This window comes from Pocillopora verrucosa, chromosome 14 (assembly GCF_036669915.1).
Source record: "Pocillopora verrucosa isolate sample1 chromosome 14, ASM3666991v2, whole genome shotgun sequence".
In the NCBI taxonomy this organism is placed as follows: Eukaryota; Metazoa; Cnidaria; class Anthozoa; order Scleractinia; family Pocilloporidae; genus Pocillopora; species Pocillopora verrucosa.
Window position 1 is genome coordinate 15,432,208 of NC_089325.1, and position 18,963 is coordinate 15,451,170.

The window sequence follows — 18,963 nt, forward strand, 5'->3', positions numbered from 1 at the left end:
ATGGGCCTGTTTACATGGAGGTGGGGGACCCTAGGTAGGTGAGGTAACCCGCCTAGCCGTGGTCAAAAAATAAAACGCGTTTACATGCAATCTTACAACCCCGCGGTACTGGGGTGAGGTTTCTTGAGGTCGCTGTTGCGCTTGCAGTTAAGGAGTTTGAGCACAGGCGTCCCAAGCTCACATCTCGAGAAAGACGAAAGATTAATTCTCGGACACATTTGTATTTATTCCTCGGAAAGCATCACGCGTTTTGTTACGCGGTGGTAGGTTACGCGAGGAACCGTTGACTTAATACGTTATACGGAATAGTTTGGGAAACGAAATATGGTCGATTTACGACGCTAAATATTCCGAAATGTGAACATTTTCCACTCCTTATGTGTCCGTTGCAGTTTCTGGTGATTTCTACCATGAGACAGCTAGGATATGTACAAAGTTCTAAAACATACATGTTTTTGCCATGAACGCGACCCGAGCTAGGCGGGTTACACCACCTTGAGACATTTACATGGCAAATTGTCACCCCGGCTGACAGGGTTATCCTACCTGGTAGACCGGGCAACCCGCCTTGGCGGGTCACCCCACCTATCGTGTAAACGTGATCAAGATAAAATAAGAAATTATATGAAAAGGCGGGTTACCCCACCTAGAAGGGTTACCTCACCTACTTGGGGTTCCCCACCTCCATGTAAACAGACCCCATTTTGGTAGTATCATATTTTGTTCATTACATTTGGTAATATTTCATCATAACTGCGTGACTTAAAAAAATGTTCGGCTATAAAGTTCCAGGGTATGCGTGTCAGGAAGTGACTAGACATTCTAGAAATTTAGAGAAACTTATTTTGTTAGAAATATTTTTCCAACTCTCTTTGTACCTTAAATATTCCAATATTTAGCCGCAAATTGTAGTTTTCGTAGAAACATCAGTCTCCATGTCAAATTCACGACCACAATAAGAAAAACGTGACCGAAATTCTACTGTAAGATAAGACCGCCAAAAGGATAAGAAGACCGCCAAAAGGAATAGGAATTGATCAACTTGCTCATTATAATTTTTTTACTGAATGGCTTATGGTAATATATTGGTAATAAACGTCAAATCGAGGCTTCTTCGTTTAATGATTATCCTTTATTCTCTTCGCCAATTCGTCAATTTTGTTTAATTAGCATTTACGTCATAAGCTTTAACACGTGACGAATATAGCGTTTTTAGTCACGTGATCTCATTTTAATTGGCTGCCATATTGGTGCACAAAAAATAAATGCTGACAGCGGCCTTCTTTTAGTAGTTCTAGTTTTCAGCTTTACTGAGCTAGCATACGTGTTTTTGGTAAACTAAGTTTAAGTCACCCTTGGCTATTAAGACTATTAAGAGTGCAAGTGGGAACCGATATGTAAGTACAGACTATTTCTACCCCTTTTCTGGGGTACAACTTCTAACTTATAGCTCCTTCTTCCAAAAGTCGCGTTTTCAACCAACTAGATCACAAAGTACCGTTACAAGTCAAGTACTTGGCCCCGCGTGTCAGCGCCCAGTTTTTCGAAGGACCCATTTAGTTTTTCTGTAGCCTTCTATCTCTTGCCATTTTATGACCTTTCAATGATTTTATAACTGCTACCGTTTATGTTATTGCTATCCCTTTAGGACAATTTGAAATACATGTATTCTCTCGTCACTATTGATTTTTATATTTATTTAGAGATCATCTAGAAACATCTGTTGCTCCGCAATTATGATCGGAATGTTCTCCCTTATTGGTTCGTGATTGGCGTTATCTTGTTATTTGTGGTCGTTCCATTATCTTCAATAGATCATCGTTAATTACAGCTGATTTCCCGTGATCTCTAGCCTTATTCGATCAGCATGCACACAAGTTCAACGCGAGTAGTTGTTGACAAGTAAACTTTGGCTCTTCAAAAGTCGCCCCGAATCTGGCGTTACAATATTATTTCCGTTCCTTTTCCAACACCAGTAAAAGGGAACCCTTAAAATGTTTTTAGATGAGACATATTTCTATTTTTATCGTTTAACAATATTCAGTATGCATAACATGCAACTATTTAGCAACTAAAAGGGTCTCAATGGGGCGATGGCTCTTACGCTTGACCGCTAATTTTTTTTGATCGTTTTAAGGCTAACAATTAAACCTACTGAGACCCTAAATTAACACTGACACCCGCGCTTGTTTTCTTTTCATCGCTGCAGAAAAAATGGCGGTTAAAATCGTAATGGTGTATAGTTTCTTGACCAGCGATTTAAAAATGAGAGCCAAGGTTGCCTCAGCCGACTAGGGTTCTGTACTGTTCTGCCATGTGTCAGTCAGGTAGATTTAACTAACTCTCTTTGTTTCTCAGGGTTACGCACCATTTGGGTATCTCGAGGTGGTACAGAAGATCAGTAATGGTCTTGGCTTAACACATCTCTGGTACTTATTGTATCTTCATGATGCAATTTCAGTGATCTATCTTCTTCTAGATGAAAACTTCAATCACTACACTTCCGATGACAGTGTTGCAGTTGACGCGGTAACCACAGGTTACGCTGCGATCAACCAGTGGAATGCTCAGTGCATTTGCTTAATAACAATATTCTCTGTGCCGCAGTTGAGTGAAGCTTAGTTCAACCATGATAGTTTCATCGCGTTCAATACGTCTCATACCAGTTATCTGGCCCGTTTTGATTTGTATTACCATCATAACTCCGTATATCATAGCCGTATCACTTGGCCATGTCTACCCTTTCTTACCAAGCATTAGCAAAGCGGCTTCATTCGAACCACAGGCGTCACTCTTTGGTGCTCTGATGACCTTGGTGGCTTTTCTTGGACTGGCAATGATGGTGGCTCGGTATGTTCAGGTTCAGGCAGTTCCTGGTGATCTGGAGTGTGAATTCTCAAGTAAGATCATCAGGTTAAACAAAGTTGCTCTACGGTTTGGCATTTCGTGTCTCATAGGAGTTGTCCTGGTCGCCAGTGTCAGGTCTTCTGCCAAAGTGGTATGTATTATGGCTGATAAAACCGCAAGGATTAGGACCTTGAGCTAATAAGTCAAATTGTTGATCGACAGAAATAAGTTATTTAGTTAAAAAGGATGTATGTTAAAAGGCTTTTATTATTGAGTTTTTTTCCAATTTCCGAGTTATTTTTCGTGAACCTCACTAGATCCGATCAATCGCGTGGCTTCAAAATCACGTCAATTCTGAGTGACGATTATTCGCAGCGAAGACGCAGCTACAGAGCAAGCAATAGCTGCTGGAATGAATCAACTCTTCTCTCAATGACTAAATTAAAATAGTCCTAGAATTATTATGTTTAATAACATCAATTAATAACATCTCACCGTGTTGTCTCGTGTAATAGCACGTAATTTATGAGGCGTTGTTCGGATCACAATAACCATGCAATCCGTTTTTTCAATTTTAACTTCGAAACTTGTCTTTTGATTTACAATGGTTTTCGAAAATATTCTTTCCTTTGCAAGTATTTTCTTATAGTAGCTTTTCCTGCATATTTACAAATGAAGGCTTTACCTCGATATTTACTGCAAAAAATAAATTATTGCTGGGCGTTTGTTGTTGAGATTTAATACCCCCGTTAAAGTGCCTGTGACACGAAATTTGTTTTGAATTTCTGTTTCATAGCTGTATTCAAAATTAGAAATAAGCGATTTAAGCGCTTAGCGAGTTCTCCTCGACCAAATTTTTTTGTGTATTAAAAGTACGATTTGGTGGCCAAAAATTGTCCCCATTAAGCGTGCGGCCAAAACGATCATGTTACATCGTTGTGATGTAGACAACTGTGAAGATACGTCGGCAACTATGGGGAAGAAAGGAGAAATCTAGAAGAAAGGACGAACGTATTGCGTGACCGGAGCGCCAAATGATTAATACACATATTCCGGGTATTTCTCTACACTACTTTCCAAAGGATGTCGCTATATGGCCAAATGGACGCGTTTCGATCGTCGACATCGAGGAGATTTTACCCTTCACTGAATGTCGTCGGCCTTATGCTCCGTACCGGCTCTGAAGGCGGCTGTTACGCACACATACCACTAGACAAATCAGGGGAAGATAACCAAAGAATTCAGCTTAAAAGAATGCTGATTAAGGTGCCTGTTCCCACACCGTAAACGATTGTTCAACATTATTTTTGGCTGACATGTCGCAAGTGAAGAATGGTGAGTTTCTTATTATTCAGGGTGATTTCACGCGCTTGAGATGTATTCATACTCCTTGTCTTTCCACATGACTACATTTGCGCTTTTCTTATCGTGTGAAAATCCTGCTAGTTGTAGTTTCCATCGTATCTTTTTACCAGAAATACATAATTTATGATAAAGTTCAAGCCCTTTCCTGAACTGGCCGATATCCTGTTGCGTGAACAGTGCGAAACCTTTGGCGGATACTGGCATACACACAAGGTCGAAGGGGCCGTGTGAAAGTTGATGCATACGCAATATTAATTTGCAATACTGATGTCAGTTATTTGCCACTGAGCGAAATGGGTCATACGGCAATGCTGCAATTAAACTAAAAAAAATTCTCTCTTTTAAAATCTTTATTTGAGGCTAACTTGAATCAGACAAACTCGCTCATTTTCCGTTTGACCGGCTCGACGACGACAGCCTTAGCCTTTGCAATCTTTGAGGAAAGGAGCATGATTTGCATTTTTCAAGCCGTGAAATCTTTAAATTAAAGTAGCCCCTTCAATCACAGGAACAAAACTTCCCGATTACTTCTCGGCACAAAATCATCGTGCCTCGTGATGCAGCCGATTGTTTCGTCAAATGTTAGCTTGTGGTTTGCTAAGGTAATCATTCTACAGCAACGAAACCCTTGAGCAGTGACCAAGGGCAACCTTCGCCGCACTTAGTGCGAAGGAATAAAATGTTATGTCAACAAAAACGAACACAACTACCCATTCTCAACATAGATTTCGCCATAAAAAACAAAAGAAAAACGAAACAAACTAAACATTCAGTAACGGGAGATTTTTGTTCTAATCTCGACCTGAACACCGCACTCGAAAAACCGTCTTAGTCAGTCTGCGTAGAAATCTTCGTTTGATGCGGTTCTCCTTCGTAGGGCTGAATCGTCCTCGCAACTTCCATTTCTTTTTTACTGCTTGAGTACGATGTATCAAAACTCTTGGTAGAGCTTGCTGAAGGTAAGTATACATCGCTATCTGACATTATTCAAGAGTACTTCAACACTGATCGATAACAAAATTACAAGAGATGTGAGAGATTTGTAAATATCAACGGAGAGTTTTCATAGTTTTCTACGTCATCACCCGCTAATTCGTTACCAGTCCACGGGACACTTTTAAGACAAAATAGGGACATCGGACACTTTAAAGCCCGAAAAAAGCGAGTTTTAAGTTTTTTGAAATCTTTCTTCTATCGGAATTGGTTTTTACATATGATAAGCTAAATGTTTATGCAAAAAAAAAAATTCATTTCACAGACGCCTTGACTCCGAATTTTGAATTGTAAATCTTTTTGATCCAAACTCAGGGCATAAATTTTCTCGACAGACCTTTATCAAACACGTGGTCTTGCTTCTCATGTGATCGAAATTCTCTGCTTAGGGGTTAATCAGAAATTGCTAAAAGAATTCACTTTAGATCAGAATATGCAGAGGTCACTTAGAGCCTATTAACATAGAGATGGGGGACCCCAGGTAGGTGAGGTAACCCGCCTTGATGGGGTAACCGCCCGTTCATATGATTTCTTGTCTCATCTTGATCACGTCTACACGATAGGTGAGGTAACCCACTTAGGTGGGTTGTCCGGTCTGTCGGGTAGGGTAACCCTGTCAGCCGAGGAAGCAATTTGCCAAGTAAACGTCTCAAGGGTAACCCGCCTAGTCGAGGTTGCGTTCATGTTACTCTTGCGAGAACGCCACCCAGGGTTATAAGTTGTATGTAAACGCGGGCTATTTTCGACCACAGCTACGTGGGTTACTTGACCAACCTGGGGTCCAGACCCTCATATATCCTTTTTCTTTCTGTGCAGGTTATTATTGTCGCTGGTAGGAGAGAATCCGGACCTCCTCTTGGAAAACTTCATGACGCTGCTACCGCGTTACTTTTTGTCAGCGGAATACCATATCTTTGGTTCCAAACCGCTATTACCTTCTTCACGGCTAAAATGGGCCTCCATTCAAAATGCGTGTTCATCTTCAGGCTTGTCGTGTCTTGTACTATCACATGCGCTGGCATAGGATATCCTTTCTTCAAATGGTTCTCGTACACAAGGTTACAAACAGGTAGCTCCGTAGATTTCTGGAGCCCTGATGACGGTGGTTATGCCCTGCACTTGTTTAGCACCATCGGGGAGTGGGTTGCCTGTCTGTGCTTAGCGCTCTTCCCTGCATCCTTTTACGAAGAATTTAAAACTTTTTCTCTTGAAATTCATTATGTTGAGGTTAAGGAACATACAGACAGCAAGAAAAGTGACTATGTGAAGATAGGAACAAACGACGATTAGAATGGTTATTTGTTGCAAAGTAGGTGAATAATACGTCCATTTGAAATGAAATGAAATGAGGCTGTGTAGTCTTAATTTCCTACAGTATTCGTTATCAGTCTCCCTCGTCATATCGTTTTCTTGAATCTACAGCAAGTTGAAATCAGTACTATTTCATTTCCTTGGCTCGCATCTTTTTTGCAGATTATAGTGCCGAGTACTTACGAAATATGTTGCATCACCGACCGAAATTTTCGTCCAAATTTAGATCTTTTCGTTGGTTATAACATTTGTAATTTCTGCCAAAAAATAAAGAAATTAACGGGAAATCAACACCTACACTTTAAAAACTATTTTAGCCTTCCAATGAAAATCAATGAGAAAATGAACAATTCTTTTCCGCAAATTTGAAATGAGACGTCGAGGGACCAGTCTTTGCTTTTTGCCTGGGGAGCGGGGTCGAAGGATTTAAAGGGGGATCACATGATTTTTAGGGGGAACGTGAGGGGGGAGGGGTCAAGCGTCGCTAAAAGAGTATAAAGGGGGGGGGGAGCTAAAGAAAGCTAATTGCTTATGAGGGGGGGATCGTAAAAATGTTACAGAGCCTCATGGGAGATCACGTGCATTCGCCCTGTCACAATCAAATTCCTTCAACCTCCCTAAGCGATAAGAAAAGACAAAAAGAAAAAAAAAAGAGCTAGACCAGGCGAAAACAATTTAATCAGCTTTAAATCATATCACGGCGTTTTATTTTTTTATTTGAGAGAAACACGACTATTATTATTTGGAATTATTTGTCAGCGAGCAATCGCAGCTTTGTGACTCCAAGCTGACATCTAAACACGTTCTGCTGGTTAGATTAAAATTTCAAGCAAATGCGTTATACAAATTTCGTCAAGGGGCAATGGAACCAGTGGTGAAATCACGTCTTTCTGGTTTCTTCCTTAAAACTGCCTCTTAAAAAATGCTATGAAAAACCAAAGGGATATGATCTTGTCTTAAGGAGCAGCCATTATTTATCGCCTGGGGTGGGTGGGTGGGGGACTTGGGGGATTTTGGTCATGTTTCAACAAAAATGTACCTGATCCCCAATAGGGACATGTAATATTCTTATGACCCACCCCTCCCCCATCGTTGGCAGTTAATTGGTAGTCAATTTTGTTATATTCTATCCCCTTTATGCTCTGTTGGGGACGACTGATCCCTCCTAGGTTCCCCTGACAACTAAGTGATCCCCAAAATCCTCACCTCCCTCCCTCCCTCCGCTTCCAGGCGATAAAAAATTGACTGAATTATCGTTGTGAGTGTGTATCATCTCAAATGAAAATTATTCTGGGAAAACATCGGAATTAATACTTTCAGTTTCAAACCTTCTCCCCAAAGTCACTGACTTGGATCGATACAGATTCTTCACACGAAATCTTTGTACGGTTTAAGATAGAAGGGAAACCAAGTGAAAGTAAATACATTGAGCTCGTTTCTTTTGCTCTGATTTGATAAAATTGCAGCAGATGCATAATTTTCCGCAATAAGTAAATCTTTTATACGGACACGCGTCATAGTATGAATTGTAGCAATATTTCGAACCAAAAAACTTCGCAGGTTCATTAGTATTGTTAATATTTTGTTTAGGTCGAACTGTGGTTAAAATTTTCAAACCGGGCAAAGATAAACAAAACACCTGGCCCCGATTGTTCGAAGGTTGGACAACGCTATCCACTGGATAAATCTTTATACGATGGATAACGCTATACGTTTTCCTGTCACTTATCCGCTGGATAGTGATGTATCCGTTGGATACATAGCGTTATCCGACCTTTATGCAACTGGGCCCTGGTCACAGGAGATGGATTATGACCTCTGCTATGATTTTATTTCTTTCTAGAAGTCGAGCCACAAAATAGCATGGACAAATCTAGACCTCAAAGATCAGTTTTTTACTCCCAGAGAAGCGGTTCATCCTCATCATGTTAGTCATGAAAATATTTTTGATGTCTCTAAGTACCTTATTTTGTATTATATATTCAACTCACTATCTCTTTTTTGACTTATGTACTTTTTGCTTTGTTTTCATCAACGTATTATGTGGAATTTCGCCGTTTGGATCGTTTGGAAATGAGCTGTTTTAAAAAACATTCTCCAGAAAAGAAGCCGACTGAACGGGTTCAGAACAATTATACGAAACTGAAACACGAGGAGAGTGAAAACTCTGATCTAGAATAAAACTGATACAAATCGTTTGAACTCCTATCCGACTGCTAGGGAAAATAATCTCCTTTTAATCTCATGTAATACTGACAAAATCAACTAAAATGATCGATTTGTAATAATTAAAAGTAACTATATTTGATCCTAATCAGTAGCCGGTCTCTCTCTTGGCACAGCTTTCCAGACAGTCGGTCGCTCCCAACAACAACAGCAACTACTACACGACTGAGTCCTTATAAACATTTACATATTAGTCTAGAACATTCCGGAAAAAAACTATAGGCCTGTTTACATGAAGGTAGGGGACCTCAGGTAGGTGAGGTAACCCGCCTGGCCGTGGTCAAAAAATAAAACGCGTTTACATGCAATCTTACAACCCCGGGGTGCTGGGGTGAAGTTTCTTGAGGTCGTTGTTGCGCTTGCAATTAAGGAGTTTGAGCACAGGCGTCCCAAGCTCACATCTCGAGAAAGACTAAAGATTAATTCTCGGACACATTTTTATTTATTCCTGAAAGCGTCATGCGTTTTGTTACGCGGTGGTAGGTTACGCAAGGAACCGTTGACTTAATACGTTATACGGAATAGTTTGGGAAACGAAACATGGTCGATTTACGACGCTAAATATTCCGAAATGTGAACATTTTCCACTCCTTATGTGTCCGTTGCGGTTTCTGGTGATTTCTGCCATGAGACGGCTAGGATATGTACAAAGTTCTAAAACATACATGCTTTTGCCATGAACGCGACCCCAGCTAGGCGGGTTACACCACCTTGAGATGTTTACATGGCAAATTATCACCCCTGCTGACAGGGTTATCCTACGTGGTAGACCGGGCAACTCGCCTAGGCGGGTCACCCCATCTATCATGTGAACGTGATCAAGATAAAATAAGAAATTATATGGACAGGCGGGTTACCCTACCTAGGCGAGTTACCTCACCTACCTGGGGTCCCCCACCTCCATGTAAACAGGCCCCACTTTGTTCATTACATTTGGTAATATTTCATCATAACTGCGTGATCTAAAAAAATGTTCGGCTGTAAAGTTCCATGGTATACGTGTTAGGAAGTGACCAGACATTCTAGAAATTTAGAGAAACTTATTTTGTTAGAAATATTTTTCCAACACCTTAAATATTTCAATATTTAGCCGCAAATTGTAGTTTACGTAGAAACATCTGTCTCCATGTCAAATTCACAACCACAATAAGAAAAACGTGACCGAAATTCTCCCAGTAAGATAAGACCGCCAAAAGGATAAGAAGACCGCCAAAAGGAATAGGAATTGATCAACTTGCTCATTATAATTTTTTTACTGAATGGCTTATGGTAATATATTTGTAATAAACGTTAAATCGAGGCTTCTTCGTTGAATGATTATCCTTAATTCTCTTCGCCAATTCGTCAATTTTGTTTAATTAGCATTTACGTCATAAGCTTTAATACTTGACGAATATAGCGTTTTTAGTCACGTGATCTCATTTTAATTGGCCGCCATATTGGTGCACAAAAAATATATGCTGCTACCGGCCTTCTTTTAGTAGTTCTAGTTTTCAGCTTTACAGAGCTAGCATACGTGTTTTTGGTAAACTAAGTTTAAGTCACCCTTGGCTATTAAGACTATTAAGAGTACAAGTGGGAACCGACGTGTAAGTACAGACTATTTCTACCCCTTTTCTGGGGTACAACTTCTGACTTATAGCTCCTTCTTCCAAAAGTCGCGTTTTCAACCAACTAGATCACAAAGTACCGTTACAAGTCAAGTACTTGGCCCCGCGTGTCAGCGCCCAGTTTTTCGAAGGACCCATTTAGTTTTTCTGTAGCCTTCTATCTCTTGCGATTTTATGGCCTTTCAATGATTTTATAACTGCTACCGTTTATGTTATTGCTATCCCTTTAGGACAATCTGAAATACATGTATTCTCTCGTCACTATTGATTTTTATATTTATTTAGAGATCATCTAGAAACATCTGTTACGCTGCAATTATGATCGGAATGTTCTCCCTTATTGGTTCGTGATTGGCGTTATATTGTTATCTGTGGTCGTTCCATTATCTTCAATAGATCATCGTTAATTACAGCTGATTTCCCGCGATCTCTGGCGTTATTCGATCAGCATGCACGCAAGTTCAACGCGAGTAGTTGTTGACAAGTAACTTTGGCTCTTCAAAAGTCGCCCCGAACCTGGCGTTACAATATTATTTCCGTTCCTTTTCCAACACCAGTAAAAGGGAACCCTTAAAATGTTTTTAGATGAGACATATTTCTATTTTTATCATTTAACAATATTCAGTATGCATAACATGCAACTATTTAGCAACTAAAAGGGTCTCAATGGGGCGATGGCACTTACGCTTGACCGCTAATTTTTTTTGGTCGTTTTAAGGCTAACAATTAAATCTACTGACACCCTTAATTAACACTGACACCCGCGCTTGTTTTCTTTTCATCGCTGCAGAAAAAATGGCGGTTAAAATCGTAATGGTGTATAGTTTCTTGACCAGCGATTTAAAAATGAGAGCCAAGGTTGTCTCAGCCGACTAGGGTTCTGTACTGTTCTGCGATGTGTCAGTCAGGTAGATTTAGCTAACTCTCTTTGTTTCTCAGGGTTACACAGCATTTGGGTATCTCGAGGTGGTACAGAAGATAATGGTCTTGGCTTAACACATCTCTCTCTCTCTTCTTATAGATTAAAACTTCAATCACTACACTTCCGATGACAGTGTTGCAGTTGATGCGATAACCACAGGTTACGCTACGATCAACCAGTGGAATGCTCAGTGCATTTGCTTAATAACAATATTCTCTGTGCCGCGGTTGAGTGAAGCTTAGTTCAACCATGATAGTTTCATCGCGTTCAATTCGTCTCATACCAGTTATCTGGCCCGTTTTGATTTGTGTTACCATCATAACTCCGTATATCATAGCCGTATCACTTGGCCATGTCTACCCTTTCTTACCAAGCATTAGCAAAGCGGCTTCATTCGAACCACAGGCGTCACTCTTTGGTGCTCTGATGACCTTGGTGGCTTTTCTTGGACTGGCAATGATGGTGGCTCGGTATGTTCAGGTTCAGGCAGTTCCTGGTGATCTGGAGTGTGAATTCTCAAGTAAGATCATCAGGTTAAACAAAGTTGCTCTACGGTTTGGCATTTCGTGTCTCATAGGAGTTGTCCTGGTCGCCAGTGTCAGGTCTTCTGCCAAAGTGGTATGTATTATGGCTGATAAAACCGCAAGGATTAGGACCTTGGGCTAATAAGTCAAATTGTTGATGGACAGAAATAAGTTATTTAGTTAAAAAGGATGTATGTTAAAAGGCTTTTATTATTGAGTTTTTCCAATTTCCGAGTTATTTTTCGTTAACCTCACTAGATCCGATCAATCGCGTGGCTTCAAAATCACTTCAATTCTGAGTGATGATTATCCGAAGCGAAGACGCAGCTACAGAACAAGCAATAGCTGCTGGAATGAATCAACTCTTCTCCCAATGTCTCAATTCAAATAGTCCTAGATTTATTATGTTTAATAATATCAATTAATAATATCTCACCGTGTTGTCTCGTGTAATGGCACACAATTTACGAGGCGTTGTTAGGATCACAATAACCATGCAATCCGTTTTTTCAATTTTAACTTCGAAACTTGTCTTTTGATTTACACTGGTTTTCGAAAATATTCTTTCCTTTGCAAGTATTTTCTTATAGTAGCTTTTCCTGCATATTTACAAATGAAGGCTTTACCTCGATATTTACCGCAAAAAATAAATTATTGCTGGGCGTTTGTTGTTGAGATTTAATACCCCCGTTAAAGTGCCTGTGACACGAAATTTGTTTTGAATTTCTGTTTCATAGCTGTATTCAAAATTATAAATAAGCGATTTAAGCGCTTAGCGAGTTCTCCTCGACCAAATTTTTTTGTGTATTAAAAGTACGATTTGGTGGCCAAAAATTGTCCCCATTAAGCGTGCGGCCAAAACGATCATGTTACATCGTTGTGATGTAGACAACTGTGAAGATACGTCGGCAACTATGGGGAAGAAAGGAGAAATCTAGAAGAAAGGACGAACGTATTGCGTGACCGGAGCGCCAAATGATTAATACACATATTCCGGGTATTTCTCTTCACAACTTTCCAAAGGATGTCGCTATATGGCCAAATGGACGCGTTTCGATCGTCGACATCGAGGAGATTTTACTCTTCACCGCATGTCGTTAGCCTTATGCTCCGTACCGGCTCTGAAGGCGGCTGTTACGAACACATACCACTAGACAAATCAGGGGAAGATAACCAAAGAATTCAGCCTAAAAGAATGCTGATAAAGGTGCCGGTTCCCACACCGTAAACAATTGTTCAACATTATTCTCGGCTGACATGTCGCAAGTGAAGAATGGTGAGCTTCTTATTATTCAGGGTTATTTCACGCGCTTGAGATGTACTCATACTCCTTGTCTTTCCACATGACTACATTTGCGCTTTTCTTATCGTATGAAAATCCCGATAGTTGTAGTTTCCATCGTATTTTGTTACCAGAAATACATAATTCATGATAAAGTTCAAGCCCTTTCCTGAACTGGCCAATATCCTGTTGCGTGAACAGTGCGAAACCTTTAGCGGATACTGGCATACACACAAGGTCGAAGGGGCCGTGTGAAAGTTGATGCATACGAAATATTAATTGACAATACTGATGTCAGTTATTTGCCACTGAGCGAAATGGGTCATAAGGCAATGCTGCACTTAAACTAAAAAAAATTCTCTCAATTAAAGCTTTATTTGAGGTTAACTTGAATCAGACAAACTCGCTCATTTTCCATTTGACCGGCTCGACGACGACAGCCTCAGCCTTTGCAATCTTTGAGGAAAGGAGCATGATTTGCATTTTTCAAGCCGTGAAATCTTCAACTTAAAGTAGCCCCTTCAATCACAGGAGCAAAACTGCTCGAGACTTCTCGGCACAAAATCATCATGCCTCGTGATGCAGCCGATTGTTTCGTCAAATGTTAGCTTGTGGTTTGCTAAGGTAATAATTCTACAGCAACGAAACTCTAGAGTAGTGACCGAGGGCAACCTTCGCCGCACTTAGTGCGAAGGAATAAAATGTTATGTCAACAAAAACGAACACAACTACCCATTCTCAACATAGATTTCGCCATAGAAAACAAAACACAAACGAAACAAACTAAACATTCAGTAACGGGAGATTTTTGTTCTAATCTCGACCTGAACACCGCACTCAAAAAACCGTCTTAGTCAGTCTGCGTAGAAATCTTCGTTTGATGCGGTTCTCCTTCGTAGGACTGAATCGTACTCGCAACTTCCATTTCTTCTTTACTACTCGAGTACGATGTATCAAAACTCTCGGTAGGGCTTGCCGAAGGTAGGTATACATCGCTATCTGTACATTATTCAAGAGTACTTCAACGCTGACTAATACAAAATTACAAGAGATGTGAGAGATTTGTAAATGTCAACGGAGAGTTGTCATAGTTTTCTACGTCATCATCCGCTAATTCGTTTCCAGTCCACGGGACACTTTTAAGACAAAATAAGGACATTTTAAGGCCCCAAAAAAAGCGAGTTTTAAGTTTTTTGATTTTAATCTTTCTTCTATCGGAATCGGTTTTTACATATGATAAGCTAAATTTTTACGCAAAAAAAGAGAAAAAAAATTCGTGTCATAGACACTTTAAGTCCGAATTTTGAATTGTTAATCTTTTCGATCCAAACTCAGGGCATAAATTTTATCGATGTACCTTTTTATCAGATGCAATCCTTCACCAAACACGTGGCCTTGCTTCTCATGTGATCGTAATTCTCTGCTTAGGGGTTAATCAGAAATTGCTAAAAGAATTCACTTTAGATCAGAATATGCAGAGGTCACTTAGAGCCTGTTATCATGCAGACGGGGTAACCCGCCTTGATGGGGTAACCACCCGTTCATATGATCTCTTGTTTTATCTTGAACACGTCTACATGATAGGTGAGGTAACCCCCTTAGGTGGGTTGTCCGGTCTGTCGGGTAGGGTAACCCTGTCAGCCGGGGTAGCAATTTGCCAAGTAAACGTCTCAAGGTTGGGTAACCCGCCTAGTCGGGCAATGTTACACTTGCGAGAACGCCGCCCGGGTTGTAAGATGTATGTTAATGCGGGCTACCTGACCAACCTGGGGTCCAGACCCTCATATATCATTTTTCTTTCTGTGCAGGTTATCTTTGTCGCTGGTAGGAGAGAGTCCGGACCTCCTCTTGGAAAACTTCATGACGCTGCTACCGTGTTACTTCTTGTCAGCGCAATACCATACCTTTGGTTCCAAACCGCTATTACCTTCTTCACGGCTAAAATGGGCCTCCATTCAAAATGGGTGTTCATTTTCAGGCTCGTCGTGTCTTGTACTATGACATGCACTGGCATAGGATATCCTTTCTTCAAGTGGTTCTCGACAACAAAGTTACAAACAGGTAGCTCCGATTCTTTCTGGAGCCCTGATGACGGTGGTTATGCCCTGCACTTGTTTAGCACTATCGGGGAGTGGGTTGCCTGTTTGTGCTTAGCGCTCTTTCCTGCATCCTTTTACGAAGAATTTAAAACTTTTTCTCTTGAAATTCATCACGTTACAGTTAAGGAACATACAGACAGCAAGAAAAGTGACTATGTGAAGATAGAAACAAACGACGACTAGAATGGTCATTTGTTGCAAAGTATGTGAATAATACGTCCATTTATGCGAAGCTTCAACATCCCCACCCTCCCCCCCCCCCCTCGGTTGCCTTGCTGCGTAACTATGTTAGCAGCAAGCTTCTGATGACAAGTTGGATCTATTAGATGTGTCCATCGTTTTTTAAAAGATACGAGAGGTTGAGCGCCGTCTTTTATTGACACATAAGTTCATTACCTAGCTAAAAAAGAAGTATTCTAAACGTCTTCTTTTTTCATTAATCGCACATGTTTCATGTGTCACTTAGGTAGGGCGATTTATACTTAACTTAATCAGCCGAAGTTGCCGTGTTTATAATAATAAAACAGTTCGAGTTGAATTCTTCAAAATCTCTGGCGAAGTGCGGCAAAATGAAATGAAATGAGGTTGTGTAGGCTAGATTAACCGACCTATGTATGTGTTATTAAAAAACGGTAGTCTTAATTTCCTACAGTATTCGTTATCAGTCTCCCTTATCGTGTCGTTTTCTTGAATCTACAGCAAGTTGAAATCAGTACTATTTCATTTCCTTGGCTGGCATCTTTTTTGCAGATTATAGTGCCGAGTAATTACGAAATATGTTGCTTGACCGACCGAAATTTTTGTCCAAATTTAGATCTTTTCGTTGGTTATAACATTTGTAATTTCTGCCAAAAAATAAAGAAATTAACGGGAAATCAACACCTACACGTTAAAAAATATTTTAGCCTTCCAATGAAAATCGATGAGAGAATGAACAATTCTTTTCCGCAAATTTGAACTGAGACGTCACATATCATGTCGCAACTGAGCTGTGTCGGTAAGGGACCACTCTTTGCTTTTTACCTGGGGAGCGGGGTCGAAGGATTTAAAGGGGGATCACATAATTTTTAGGGGGAACGTAAGGGGGGGGGGAGGGGCCAAGCGTCGCTAACAGAGTATAAAGGGGGGGGGGAGCTATAGAAAATTAACTGCTAATGAGGGGGGGATCGTAAAAATGTTACAGAGCCTCATGGGAGATCACGTGCATTCGCCCTGTCACAATCAAATTCCTCCAACCTCCCCAATCGATAAGAAAAGACAAAAGAAAAAAAAAAGAGCTAGACCAGGCGAAAACAATTTAATCAGCTTTAAATCATATCACGGCGTTTTATTTTTTTATTTGAGAGAAACATGACTACTATTATTTGGAATTATTTGTCAGCGGGCAATCGCAGCTTTGTGACTCCAAGCTGGCATCTAAACACGTTCTGCTGGTTAGATTAAAACTTCAACCAAGTGCGTTATACGAATTTCGTCAAGGGGCAATAGAACCAGTGGTGAAATCACGTCTCTCTCTCTGGTATTGTACACTTCATTGTACGAACTGTGGTTGGAATTTGTGGAATAACATATTGTTCACTCCAAACCGTTTTCACCTACTACCTCATTAAACCCCAAACAAATACCGTCAATCTTTTCGCGCTTCGCCTCGCAACATCGATTCTTCTATGCGTCAGCGGTCTCATGCACGTGTCTATGGACGTGTGGCTTGCGACACAACTTTTGAAAGGAACCGCCAATGCTAAAAACCGATGCATTCTAACTTGAAGGACGAAGAAGACATCATGTTCTCTATTTATAATATCAGTGACTGGTTGACTTATGTACTTTTTGCTTTGTTTTCATCAACATATTATGTGGAATTTCGCCGTTTGGATCGTTTGGAAATGAGCTGTTTTCAAAAACATTCTCCAGAAAAGAAGCCGACTGAACGGGTTCAGAACAATTATACGAAACTAAAACACGAAGAGAGTGAAAACTCTGATCTAGAATAGAACTGATACAAATCGTTTGAACTCCTATCCGACTGCTGGGGAAAATCTCCTTTCCAGACAATCAGTCACACCCGACAACAACAGCAACTACTACACGACTGAGTCCTTATTTACATTTTGTTATCTGTGGTCATTCCATTACCTTCAATATATCATCGTTAATTACAGCTGATTTGCCGTGGTCTTTGGCCTTCTTCGGTCAGCATGCACGCAAAGTTCATCGCGAGTAAACTTTGGCTCTTCAAAAGGGTAAAATTTCCGCACAGCCCCATACTACATTATGCATTCAATTCTTGAATAGAGAAAACAATGACAAAAACAATAACATCGCCATTGGGAAAACAGATTTGTTTTACAATAGTGTGGGGCCGTGCGGACATCTTACCTTCAAAAGTCGCCCCGAACCTGGCGTTACAATATTATTTCCATTCCTTTTCGAACACCAGTAAAAGGGAACCCTTACAATGTTTTTAGATTAGATATTTATATTTTTTTATCGTTTAACAATATTCAGTATGCATAACACGCAACTATTTAGCAACTAAAAGGTGTGACGATAGGTTTTCGCGCACTAAACTGGACTTCGCGGGAAACGTACAAAACGGGGAAATTAACTCGGTAGAGACCACTCGGCTTACGAGAACGGAAACTCGTCACGATTTCCTGGCACAACGGAGATCTACTTCGAGCGAGCTTATACGGACGTCAAGGATGAGACAGCGTTTTGGTTCCACAACAGACTTTTATGCGTAGAGCACTCTTAAACTACATCATGCCAGAGTAAAAACTAAAGTAGTAATCGTCAGTCAAAACGGCACGCCGTCGTGTATGTAAATCGAAAAACTTTTACAAAGTACTGCAGAATATGAACTGTTTGTGAGGTTCCATTGTTCTCTAAATCAAACCATATTTGAACAGTCTAACAAAAGAAGTGGAAATGTTTCTTTGAAGTAAACAAATTCTACTTAAATATTCCATCTGTTTCTATGATGAAAAGATTCCAAAATTAAAAGGACAGACTCCATAAACTCTAAGCCATTAAAAATAGGAAACTTATGTGAGAATTCACATCTCTGATACAGAAAATACTTATCTTAATTACAGTAGAGCGGCTTAGGAAATAAAAGCGGAAAAGCAATTAAAAGTTTCTGCCTACTAGTATGCGAGGTTGGTGTGGAAACTATCGTATGAAAGGAAATGAAAGTTACGAGTATAAACGCAGCTGCTAACTTCTATGAGAACCAATGTTTCCAGAAAGTTAATTAACACTTGTATTTACCTAAAATTTCACGAGTGATGCTGAACAAAAGTACCGACATACAGGTGCATAATGAAAGCGAGTGGTTTTTATATATTTTTGACTTACTAGAATGAAAGAACTTGAATGAACTCGAATAAATTGGAAATGGTTAAATGTGAAAAGTTTACGTATAAATATGTTCCAAACAAACACATGGAAAAATCAGTAAATTTTCCCGTGAAGGGTTTCAATGGGGCGTGGCTTTACAGCTAACGGTTCAAATTTTGGCCTCTTTAGCAGGTCATTTTACGGCTAACGTTTAATTCCTTTCTATTGTGGTTGACAAAAAAATTTAACAGTTAACTTTTTAACGACTAACGTCCAAGTTTGTCAATTTTTTAGGCCTGACGGCTAATTTTTTTGTCGTTTTTACGGCTAACAATTAAACCTACTGAGACCCTTTACTAATACTGACACTCGCGCTTGTTTTCTTTTCATCGCTGCAGCAAAAAAGGGCGGTTAAAATTGCAATCGTGTATAGTTTCTTGAC

At 40.1% G+C, this 18,963-nt stretch overlaps 1 protein-coding gene across 1 annotated transcript; it reads left to right on the forward strand.

Annotated features, from left to right (window-relative positions):
* Positions 1-11,382: 11,382 nt before the first annotated feature.
* On the forward strand, positions 11,383-15,367 carry LOC136278148 (DNA damage-regulated autophagy modulator protein 2-like). The gene is made up of 2 exons (XM_066161513.1): positions 11,383-11,892; positions 14,889-15,367. Exons 1-2 carry the CDS (start codon positions 11,524-11,526, stop codon positions 15,360-15,362), a joined length of 843 nt encoding a protein of 280 aa, XP_066017610.1. The 5' UTR covers positions 11,383-11,523; the 3' UTR covers positions 15,363-15,367.
* The last annotated feature ends 3,596 nt before the right edge of the window (positions 15,368-18,963 follow it).